Source organism: Fundulus heteroclitus, chromosome 11 (genome assembly GCF_011125445.2).
Source record: "Fundulus heteroclitus isolate FHET01 chromosome 11, MU-UCD_Fhet_4.1, whole genome shotgun sequence".
Classification (NCBI taxonomy): domain Eukaryota; kingdom Metazoa; phylum Chordata; class Actinopteri; order Cyprinodontiformes; family Fundulidae; genus Fundulus; species Fundulus heteroclitus.
The window spans coordinates 24,062,534-24,075,090 of record NC_046371.1 but is presented as its reverse complement, the minus strand read 5'-3'; the positions used below and the strand labels follow the sequence as shown (position 1 = coordinate 24,075,090).

Here is a 12,557-nt window from a genome sequence, read left to right as displayed (position 1 = left end):
AGCTAATTTCTTTATTTTGGCGTTTCTTTAAAAAATATCAACAAGCTTCCTATAGTAGATTTTCTATTTATTATAAGTTGCCCTTTTCCCCAAAGATCTTGTAACATATGGGGTTTTAAAGTCTAAGTCGCACGTAAAATGTATTTTAACGCAGATGCATTCAAATAGTCACCAGAGTAAAGAAATGTATATTATATGTAAATTATGTGCGCCGTTTGGAAGTAATTTCGGTAAAACTTGCTGTATATGCGAATGAGCCCGAACATTCCTCAATTGACCGATCCGGTATGTGACGTCACACACAGGACGAGTACCGCACATCTGGCAATAACACTGTCTGCTAACACTACGACTTTCCTCGCTCGTGAAGTGTGAATTGCATAAAACACTTTTGTCACTGCCGGCAATCCAGTCCTTTCGCGTTTCTTTTATGAATTTATCCCATTTCTTTCGCGGACCTTTTGATCCACCGGCCAAGTATGTAGCGCTACTTTCTGGCCTGCACTAAACCGCGGTGAAGTTGGTTTCACATTGGCCATTCAAGCTTCACGGAGTCAGCGGAGCACTCTTGATAAACAAAAATCAAATCAGATTTGTTGACGGTCCCACCGCGTATGGGAGAAGGGAGAAGCTGAGAGACGCTGGCCAAAGTCTTTCAACCGTGAGCTAGATCCCGCTGTTCAATATCAAACCAACTTCACCGCGGTCTGCACTACAGCCACCAACTGCGCACCTAGAAGGCATTTTATCTTGTAATTAGTTTGGCGATATTTTTTCTAAGCGCTTGCTCAAAGTAGACGTGGATCAGCAGATTTGGTGTGTGAAAGAAGATGAAAACATGCATATATATCCTGGTTCGCCGTACCGGTTGTACAATGTAAACAATGTGTGTTTCTATGCAAGTTCGATTCGCGCGTTCTCGGTGTTCTTGAACTTACGTCACACTGGCCGATCGTAAATGGAGGCAGCACTCAAACGCGAAATACCATAATCGGTGGAAAAATGCGCGATATTTCATATTTAAACTTAATTTGAACACTTTTGATACATGAATATTCAAAGTTTATATTGCAAAAACTGATCTAAAAATAAGTAAAATGTTCTTAAAGTTAGTGTATTTGTCCTTGATTTGAGCAGGTAAATAAGATTATCTGCCAATGGAATGAGAATTTTGACCCCTAAAATAAGATAATTAGACATCCTGCACTTGAAATAAGATGATGGAGATGAGTTGTTCCTGTTTTAAGTGCAAAAATCTTGCTCCATTGGCAAATCATCTTATTTACCTGCTCAAATCAAGGACAAATACACACATTTTAAGAACATTTACTTATTTTAAGTTCCGTTTTTGCAGTGTACCTTGTTCTCGAAGTTATTAAACGGTTTTCAGGATATTTTTTCGGTACAAAACTACAAGTTTTATTTAGCTGGACTGAGGGCGTTGCTCTTTGTATTGTGAAGGTTGCAGACCCCCGTAGTAGAACTACATTCACCCAGTCGCACGCACAAACGTGTACAGATTCATACATCGTTACACAGATTCGTCTGCAGCTTGTGGTTAGGTGTCTTGCCCAGGGGCACATCAGCATATGACAAACGAGGAAGCTGGAAACGAACCCACAACATTGTGATAGCAAGACAGCTACTTTTAACTTTGGGTATATGACACAACTGTCAATAACTTCAGCTGTGTTCCCAACCACAAATAACTGCCCTATTATTATTTTGTGTGTAATATTCAGTATAAGTTTATCAGCAGCGGTGTCACAGTGAATTTATTTTTTTGTTTTAAACGTAATTAGATCCCGTTTTGCATTTTCTTTTTAATTGTTTGTGTTAATACCGCAGATGCTGTTAAACTATGGTATTTTTACTACAGGTACTATGGAAATGTAATACCAGCCCACACACCACAAGCATGAACTACGGGTATTTTATTTGGATTTTATGTGATAAAGCAAATTGCTTTTGTCATGTCATAAGCAGACATGTGCTGAAATCATTTTCTAAAGTTATCAGTGGTTATCTCCAAGAGGAATATATGATATCAGGACTTTACATCTATCAGGGACCGTTAGCAATCCCAGATCAGTCGACCGGAGAGTGCTGGTAGAAACAAATGACTTTGAAAGCTGCGTTATGTAAGCACGAGCATTACTGTCAAGAGCCTTAAAAGTCCCCACCAGAACCTTGAACTGGGTCCTCTGGTGAACAGGTAGTCAGTGGCAAGGAATCAACAAAGGTGTGTTTCACTGGAGTGCCTGCAGGAACCTTTTCAAAATGCTTTAATTACATTCTGGATTATCAGACCATAACACTTCTAATGAGGCACATAAAAAAGGAACTCAAGTCATCCGTGTAAGAGGAGATAAAAGTGTGAGTCAACATTTGCAAGTCAACATTAAAATTACAGCCTTAAATTTTGCAACGGTTCTTAAATGAAAAAACACCCGAATCGACCAGCATTCCTCGCATGTGGTTCGAATGCATATAACCTGGTTTTCTTTCCTCATTTGACTTGATAAAATTAGCATTCAAACAGCACTTAATTGATTTCATAAGTCTCGGTAGAACAAATAATTGAAATATTGAATGAGGTTTAAAAGTAATTAAATGTGAGTATGATCAAAAATATTTTTAAAAATCCTGAAAATGTCGGGACATGCTCCTTATGAGATGACGGATGGTTTCCCTCTGTGGCGACATTGACTAGGGCATCACTGAGCTCCTGGATAGTTGGAGGAGCAACTTGGTGGCGTTGGATGGATCTACGATGTCCCAGAGATGTTCTGTTGGTTTTAGTTCAGGGGAGTATGGAGGCCGGTCAATGCTCCCTTCATCCTCCAGGAACCGCCTGCATACCCTTGCCACATGAAGCCCAACATTTTCATGGACGAGGATGAATCCAGTACCCACTGCACCAGCGGAGGGTCTAACATTGGGTCTATGGACTTCATCCCATCACCTAATGGTAGTCAGGGTGACGTTGTTTATCCTGTACAGGTCTGTGGGTTCCTCCATGGAGATGCCTCCCCAGACCAACACCGACCTACTACTAAACTAATCGTGCAGAACAATGTTGCAGGCAGCATAACGTTCGCCACAGCTTCTCCAGAGCCTTTCACCGTCTGTCACACGAGCTCAGAATGAACCTGATCTCATATGTGGGAAAAACAGGACGACAGTGTTAAACCTGCCAGTTCCGGTCTTCTCTGGCAAATGGCTTCACGCTGCCGGGGAGTGAGCAGAGGGCCTGATAGAGGACGTTGGACTGCTTCTGCAACCTCTGTAGGGTCCAGATATCGCCTCAATCTACCAGTAGTGATGCTGACCCTGATCAGATGCAAAACTACTGGCAGACATAGAAAACAAAGGAGGAGAAACAAGTCTGTGGCCTCAACCTGCAAAACCTCCTGTTTTTGGGGTCATCTCATTGTCGCCCCTTTGGTGGACCTATCGTAAATTTCATAAACACTAAAATGGTCAACACTGAACAACAACCCCCTCTATTGACCTGACCCGATCAATGATCCAGAAGTTTAATCGACTTGATGTTATACTCTGATTGAAAAGTGTTCCTTTCCTGTTTTGTGAGCAGTGTATTCACTCACATTATGTTTCTATCATATTAAAATTGATTCAATGATCTGAAATATTTAATTTAGGGCTGGGCAAGTTAACGCGTTAATTTCGCGTTAATTCATTAGACTATTAACGGCGATATTTATTTTATCGCGCATTAACGCGCTGACTGCAGCGCGCGTGCTGACTGCAGCGCGCTGACTGCAGCAGCACTCTCCCGCTCCCCCTCCCCTCTCGTACATGGCTCAGCGGCGCCAGCCAATCAGCACGCAGGCTCAGCCTGGCCCGCCCGCTCAGCTCTCACACAAACTTAGCAAAGAAACAGCTGAGAGAGACCGCAGCAGCGAAAAAACATGAACAGAGGAAGTAGCACCGTTTGGCTTTATTTTAATACCGTAAATGAAATCAAGCTGTATGTTTTGTAAAAAGCCGGTTCATTTCCGTGGAAACACAACAAATTTCTCTAAGCACGTGAAAAAACATGAAAACGTCGAGCCACAGAAACGGAGAGAGGAGACGAAACTTCTCTCACTGCCCCGACAGACCCACAGACTGATGTCTCTGACTGAGGCGTTTCAGTCCTCCAGGGAACATCCAGGTAGATCAGTGGATGAATGGATGGATGGATGTTACTGGAGCCCACACATAACATGTAATTAAGACCTTGAAAGAACCCAGTACATATATTAAAAAGTGTTATTTAAGATAAGATAACATTAGCTAATCCTTTTTTTATCCCACGACGGGGAAATTTATAGGATTAAAGCAACAGGCAGGTGCACACAACACAGACAAAATTACATAAGGATTGAAATATATGAGGTGGATTAGCGAAAAAACACTGAACATTATTATTATTATTATTATTATTATTATTATTATTATTATTATTATTATTATTATTATTATTATTATTTAATTGTAATAATAAAATAAAAACCACAAAACCCAAAAGGTCAACAGTTTCATGATACATCAAGCTTAGGGACTGGCTAATATACAGCAGGTCAAAAAAGGCCATATTTTGGCTGCAGTGCTTGCTGTTCTCTTATGAAGAAAAGATCAACTAGTGCACTAAATTCAATAGATGGGTTGAAAATATCCAGTATAAAATAAGTGCTACAAATGTTACAACACTTTTGTTCATATGGCAGCAGAACATTAAAATAAAAGTGCTCTTTACACTACTTTTGAATTCATTCTTGGAGTTTGTAAATACAATGCGATTAATCGCGATTAATCGCGATTAATCAGGGCGATTAATCGCGATTAATTATTTTAATCGTTGCCCAGCCCTAATTTAATTATGACAAATAAGTAAAAAAGCTGTCACAGTATTGTGCCCTAATGAACAGTTTTTTTGGATGTGAAAGAACTTCTATGTTAGAAGTTATAGGTTGTAGTTAAAAAGGCTTCAGGACAACCTGCTGAAAATTAAACTGAACATCAGAATGAGGAGGAAAGAGGGTTTGACAGGACTTTTAAAGTAGGATAGATGATCGTTCCCATTGGGCAGATCTGATTTGTTCAGAAACTGCTCATCTACTGGGGTTTTCATACACAGTTGTGTGAAAACATTTGAGTGAGCAATAGCTGGGTAGATAAGAATGCCTTTTTTTATTTATTTCAGAGGTTTGAAATGGTTGAAGGCCCACAAGGTATGCTTCCTGCCATGTCTGAATGCACACCATGTCAAACCTTAAGCCTTACAAGGAAAATCTGCATGTCTGACATTCAGAGACAAGAATCTGAGGCTACCGTTCACACAAGCTCACCAGAACTGGACAGAACCAGATAACAAAAACGTTGCCTGGTCTGATGACTCTCAATTTCAGCAGCGACATTCAGATGGTAGAGTCAGACTTTGATGTAAACATGAAAGCATGGATCCATCCTGCCTTGTAAAGTACTGGTGATGGTGGGGCAATGATTTGGGAGACATTTTCTTGACACCTTTGACTCGTTAATACCAGTTCAGGAATGTTTAGAAGCCACAGTCTGATTTAGTATTTATTTGTATCATTGTTATGTGACCAAAATGTACCCGTCCTTTGATGGCTAATTCCAGCTGGATAATTTCAACGTTTCAAAGCTCGAATCCTCCGAAACTGTTTTTTTGATCGTGAGAATAAAGTTTCTGTACTTCAATGGCTGCCGCAGTCACCGGATCTTGATTCAACATTGCGACTTTAAAATGATTGCTTTATTCAACAGACTCGTGGTCCAGAAAGAGATGATACACAACAACACGACATAAAAACAAGAAAAAAAAAACCAAAATAAATCTTATAAAAGACTTGCATACCAATGTTTCCACAGAGTCGACTGTTAGAGGGATGTGAAAACATTACAATAAGACTGTTCAGTGAGCTGCCCAAACGACACATAAACTTGTATATCAGAGTGCCTGGAATGTTCTGACATGTGCATTACAAAACATTTCACTTGCACCGCTGAACCTGGGTTTCTTAAGCAAAATCCTCAAAGAGTCATTATAAGCAACCTTAAGCTTCTGCATGCTAGTTTTTTTTTTAAGTTACACCACAAAGGAGCCGTATGCAAGGATGTACAAGAAGCTTTAAACAGGCTTATTTTTACCTCATCAGTGCACATTTAAAATTTCCTCCCCAGAATGTTTGCCTGGGCGTACAACATGCGACCATAGAATGGTTACTCCTTCTGCGATTCGACCCCTCACTATACCCATAGAAAGATCCACAGTAGATTCACCAGCTCCACAGAAACAATCATTAATACAGTTCAAAATTCCCAAATCCTGTTTCGATAGAAAAGTTTCTTGCGCACAAAGGATATCACATTTTTGCAACAGTCTATCCACAACCAGACGTCTGGGTTATACACTTCTGCAACGTTCTCACACTCCACATGGACTTTAAAAGAACTATATCTGGTGTTCCCAGTGACAATACGTCGGCACTCAACAGCACACCCAAGTTTTCCTTTAAGATAGTTCGTTAGTGTCTCATCATCAAGATCTGGAAGAAATCTAGTTGCAAAGACAGTTACAAGCTTCTTACCACGTTTATGGTGCTTTGAGGGCCAGTACCAATAATAGGGGCTGGTCTTTTACGCTCCGGTTTAGCTTGCCGTTTTAACGGAGCTGGATGGCTCTTGGTTCTCATACGCCGCCCTTGTTTCACCACCAAGTGCCATGTGGGTGTACCCGTGGGCACATCTACAGTACAGTTTCGGTTATCACTCGCCGCGACAGACTCGCCGACGGTCTTGGAATAGTCGGTGTAGGTCCCATTCATGGGCAAAGCCGCATTATCAGCGGTAACACAGTTTGTTGGAACAGAATCCATGCATGCCGCCACCTCCTCAGAGACGTTCACAGCCAATGTCATGTCACTGCCGTCGGCTATTCCTGGAGCAGGCGTGTCCGAACTGCTGGATCCTCCTCCGACGGGCACCAAATGTCGTTCCATTGCCGCAACCCTGCGGTCAATGGTAGTGGTAACCTCACGCAACTTCTCCTCAACGTCCACTTGGCGTGACACTGTATGCTTTAGGGCACAAACCTCGCTACGCAAGTTGGAGACATCCAGGCTGTTGAACGTCACACGCGGCCGCTTGTCCAGGAAGTGGGAGACAAAGTGTGGTATAGCTTCCCCGCACTCATTCAGAACTTTTAAACAGCTTTTAATGACATTTGCAGCTTTCTGATTTCCTTTGAAGGCCACATACCGCTGCTTAGAATTGGGACACAGTTTAAACAGGACTTTTATAGAGGACTCAATCCACTCAAAATCAAATGTGTTTGATGCAGTCTTGATTTTGACCACAAGAAAGTTTAAAAACTGATCCTCTACTATAAGCTTTCCATCAGTAGTCTTGTAGATCTGCGGTTTAGTTTGGGTGCGACTGCAGAAGGGAGCTCCCGTGCCGGACTCCGCACCATCCGCCATCTTGTCCCCTGTATCGCCTCAGGGCGGCTCTTGTTGCACATCCACCAAACAGATGAGATATGGTGGAACGGGGGATTCACATCATGGATGAGCAGCTGGCAACACTGCAGCAACAGCGTGATGCTATCATCATGTCATAATGGACCAACGTTTCTGAGGAATATTTTTAAACTTTTGAATCTATGCCATGGGAAAGGACCCAGAATTGCATGCTGTGCTTTGCACTGATATAAGATGATGACAGATAACGACGTCTAAGAAGATACGGGAGCCAACATGCCATTCACCACAGCAGCGATGACATTAAAAGACAGAAAAAATGGTACACACAACCGGCCCCCTATTGCTTTAGAATCTGTGGCATACCATGAGTAGAACAAGGAAAATGCTCCAATTTTGGTATTTGAAAACGTTGTTGACCATATAGAGTAGTCCTGAAAGTGTCTGGCGTATTACTCACTGATGATTCATCGTTTCTCTTTCCAAAGCTTTTCATTTTGTATCAAATCATGGTCATTGCTTCCAAGATATGTCGTTGTACTCTTGTGCCAGGGGAAAAAGTTAGGTTGCTGCCGGGAACTGGAGGTCAAACAGCCGCAGACAGACTTCAGAGTGAAAGCAGGCACCACGAGCCACAGTTTTACATTTTTACAACAGTTGATTTCTGCAGAGTACATTGTCCAGACTCACTAAGCAGTTCAAAAATGGGACCATGCATGAATTGTTTCATTGTTGGTCCGATAAGCACAACAATGCCCCTTTGAAAGAATTTTTCTCAGTTTTAGTTGCATTGTAGGCAACAGGAAAAATTAGAGATGTTGTTTCTGCCAATGCGGCCGTTAATGACCCAGAGCTTCTTGTTTTCTTTGAAAGTGGTCTTGCTCAATATGTCTACATGGACATTTTGTTCTGTTAGAGGAGTGTTTTCGGAGAAAATCTTTTTAAGCCACCCCACCCTCATCTGGCCTATGAGTCCTCTCTGAAAAGGCCCCAAATCACAATAGATGAATGTGTTGACATCATTTTTGTTTGGATTTTCTTTGCTGCAAAGTTTTACCTCTTTCACAGTCTTGGGCTAGTTGGAAATCATCAGGAAAACTGCATAGATATACACTGCCAGTCAAACGTGTAGAAACACCTTTGTCATTCAATGGCTTTCCTTATATTTTATTCCTTTCTACATTGTGGATGCATGTTGAAGACAATTATAACTCTACAATATAGTAAGGCAAGGCTAATTTATTTATGTAGCACAATTCAGTACAGAGACAATTCAAAGTGCTTTACATGATTAAAATATAGGAATAAAAGCAAGTAGGGATAGAATGTAGAAACAAAGAAGAACATTAAAAACAGTAAAACAGTTTAACGAGAACATTCAAAGGCAATTTTAAACAGATGTGTTTTTAATCTTGATTTAAAGGAACTCAGGCTTTCTGCACTTTTACAATTTTCTGGAAGTTTAGGAACTAGGGCATAGGAACTAAATGCCGTGTTTGGTTCTGGTTCTAGGTATGCAGAGCAGGCTGGAGCCAGAAGACCTGAGTGGTCTGGAAGGTTGATACACTGATAACAAGTCTGTGATGTATTTAGGTGCTAAGCCATTAAGGGTTTTATAGACTAACAGAAGTATTTTAAAGTCTATTCTCTGAGATATAGGTAGCCAGTGTAATGACTTTAGAACTGGGGTTATGTGCTCTACTTTCTTTGTCTTAGTGAGGTCTTAGTGAAGACGCTAGACATTAGTCCTTTAATCCTGGAAATGTTCTTCAGATGATAAAAAGCTGACCTTGTAATTGTCTTTAAATGCTTTTGGAGGTTCAGGTCTGAGTCCATCACTACACCCGGTTATCGGACCTGATCAGTGGTTCCTAGCTGAAGCAGCTGAAGCGGTGTGCTAGTACATTGAATTATTTAGCCAATGAAAATATTAGAAATAACTCAAAGTTCAATTAAATTTTATTTTATTTATATAGTGCCAATTCATGAAACATGTCATCTCAAGGCACTTTCCAAAGTCAAATTCAATCAGATTATACAGATTGGTAAAAAGGTTTCCGATGTAAGGAAACCCAGCAGATTGCATCAAGTCTCTCCAAGCAGCATTCACTCCTCCTGAAGAAGCGTAGAGCCACAGGGAGAGTCGTTTGCATTGTCCATGGCTTTGCAGCAATCCCTCATACTAAGCAAGCATGAAGCGACAGTGGAAAGAAAAACTCCCCTTTAACGGGAAGGAAAAACCTCCAGCAGAACCAGGCTGCCTTGACCGACTGGGTGTCCAGGTTTTGTATTTGAAATTTAGCATCCTGGATCGCTTCAGTGGTACAAAAGGTATTTGGTGAAAGTGGCTTCTCCTTAGCAGGGACTGAGGCTGAATGTTAAGCTTTCTGTGGAAACTGCATGGTGTTCACGCTTAACTTCCTCCTGCTCCTCCATTAGGATGAATAACAGGACTAACCTGCTTCTAGTCTATACTTTTAGACTCCTTTCATTCTCAAATATGAACCAGTGGACCTTTATCTAAGGATGTGCTCTTGGTGGCATTGTAAAGATTTTCGGATAATTGACGGGTAATCAGATTAGCCAGAGGTCTCAAACTCATATCCTTGAGGGTCGTTGTCCTGGAACTTTCAGATGTGTCCCTGGCCCTACAAACCTGAATCAAATGGCTAAACAACCACACGAGCATGCAGTCAAGCTCTGCAGAGTCCTGCTGATGAACTCATACTGAGTCAGGTCTGTTGACGCAGAGATGCATCTGAATGTTGCAGGACACCGGCCCTGAAAGGACTGGAGTATGGGACCACTGGCCTGAATAGAAAAAGGAAAACCTGACATTCACACGCCGTAACCTTAAATCTTGGGACCAGTTCGCCATTCCCAAAATCACTGGCGATGAACGAGCAAGACGGATGGATGACGACAGTCTCATTAGGATGTGAAATGACACGATCGTGTTATTTTCAATGTGTGCGCAGAACATCGAATCCCGACTGAAGGTCCTGCTCCCAGATGATGTTGGAGCTGCTTTGATGGACGGAGTGGTCCTTTGCCATTTGGCCAATCACATTTGTCCCCGATCCGTCGCTAGCATACACGTTCCGTCTCCTGCAGTAGTAAGTATACTGACTCTCAAACGGGGTTTAAATGCATTCTTTGATTTAAAAAGTCTTGCCTCATCACTTCTGTAAATCCTTGTATGCTTAGTTGAACACACTAACATGACTGATGTTGTGGCTTTCAGCCAAAGCTAAGCATGGCAAAGTGCCGCAGAAATGTTGAAAACTTCCTGGAAGCTTGCAAGAAGCTTGGAGTTCCACAGGTAAAACACTTCCACTTTTTCCCACTTTTAAATGTTTTTACTGATTGTTATTACTAGTCATTGACGGTAGAAGATAAATTACAACATTATGATGCTGTTGACTGATGCTGAAATAACTTCAGAGGCCTAGAAGTTATTTGATGCACTTGTTCTGCTGCATGTAGCCGAGTCTCTACTTGTACTTCCCCCCGTTGTACATTATGTCATTTAAGGAAGTCTTTCTAACAAATGTGTCAGACAAATTACTACTACTGTAGAGCGACAGAAAACCAGATTCCTAGTGACACCGATGAATGATCTCTTGTTTAATTCAGGACAAATTGTGTCTGCCGCATCACATCTTAGAGGAGCGAGGTCTGGTAAAGGTTGGCGTGACCGTCCAGGCTCTGCTGGACCTGCCCCCGTTGAAGGCCACACACATGTCATCATTTTGACACGGGGAGTAAACGCTGACGACGGCCTGCAGTCGTCGGCCCATTTCTCCATCCCAGCCCATATCTGGACCCGCACTGCCAGGGACTAAGGACCCCCCTCTACCCGGGGCGAGGACTTGGTGACTCGTTGCTCTATGACGATCTGCCTCTGACTGACTGAAATAGGAGACAGGATTAGAAAGTTCCTCCTTAGATGATGTCAGTCAGCAACCGGTTCATGTCCAATCGCATTGTCTCATACATCTCGTAGTCCGTTCCTGGACTGTGTGTGGACTCGTAACGTGACAGCGTGATTCCTCAGCTCCGCTGTTAACCCTGATGAAACGACGGATGCGACCACGGGTTCATCATGAGACCACTTTTGCATCCCTCTCAGCTAAAACTACAGACTCTTCAAGTGCCAGTTCAGATTGGAAATCCGTGCTGTTATTTCACAGCATGACAAAGAAAAAACAGACATGATTCGCTCTTTCACTGAAGAAGACATTTCAGTTTTTTTTTTTTTTATGAAGTATCTTGCTGGATTTCTTGGTCTTTTATGCTACGTTTTCTCCTCTTGACCCCAGAGTCAAGCAAATAGCTGCCACGAATTGCGTTAAAGAGTCAAATTTTTTCTTCTTCTTCTTATGGGATCAAGCATAAGCTACAGTTTGATTTGGTGCTGTTCTGTAGACAGGTGATCGCAACAGCTGAATTTCTGTTTTCAGCGTCTGTAAATGGCTGTAAAGGTCATGGATGATTTTGTACTGACTGAAGTTACCGTGCTTAGTGTAATAAGCACGAAGAGGTATGTAATATTCATACACCGTGACATTTTTTTGCACAGTTTGTCCCGAACAAACTTCTTTTGTATTTTGTTGGTTTTTATGTGATGGACCAAAGTAAGCAGAAAACGGTTCTGAATTTGAAGGAAAACAACACATGATTTTGTAAAATGGTTCACCAAAAAAAAGGGAAAAAAAAAGAATGTAGCGTGTATTTGTAGTATTCAGTTCCAGTGATTCAGTCGTTTGTAGCGTGGAGCCAGTTCCACCGTATTTACAGCTACAGGAGACTGAGGTTTTCTGCTCATTCCTCTTCGCAAACGGGCTCAAGGTAGGAACGCACCGATATGAAAATTTGGGCTGATATCGATATCCGATCTTAATATTGCTGTTATGCTCCATAACCGATATTTGTGTGTGCACACGCACATTTACGTTTGTGTGATAATCAAGTTTTGTACAGTTTTGTACCGAATAAAAACTATGCTAACTGAATTTTTGAACGTGGGTTATAGTCGAGACTTAC

The 12,557-nt window shown here is 41.7% G+C and overlaps 1 protein-coding gene across 1 annotated transcript in view; it reads left to right on the top strand.

Annotated features, from left to right (window-relative positions):
- lrch2 (leucine-rich repeats and calponin homology (CH) domain containing 2) overlaps positions 1-12,219 on the top strand; it is a 54,802-nt gene extending 42,583 nt beyond the window's left edge. The window contains exons 19-21 of the mRNA XM_021312103.2: positions 10,490-10,627; positions 10,756-10,833; positions 11,148-12,219. Coding sequence (XP_021167778.2) covers positions 10,490-10,627; positions 10,756-10,833; positions 11,148-11,267 — 336 coding nt within the window. The 3' untranslated portion in view covers positions 11,268-12,219. The remainder of the gene's footprint in view (positions 1-10,489; positions 10,628-10,755; positions 10,834-11,147) is intronic.
- The last annotated feature ends 338 nt before the right edge of the window (positions 12,220-12,557 follow it).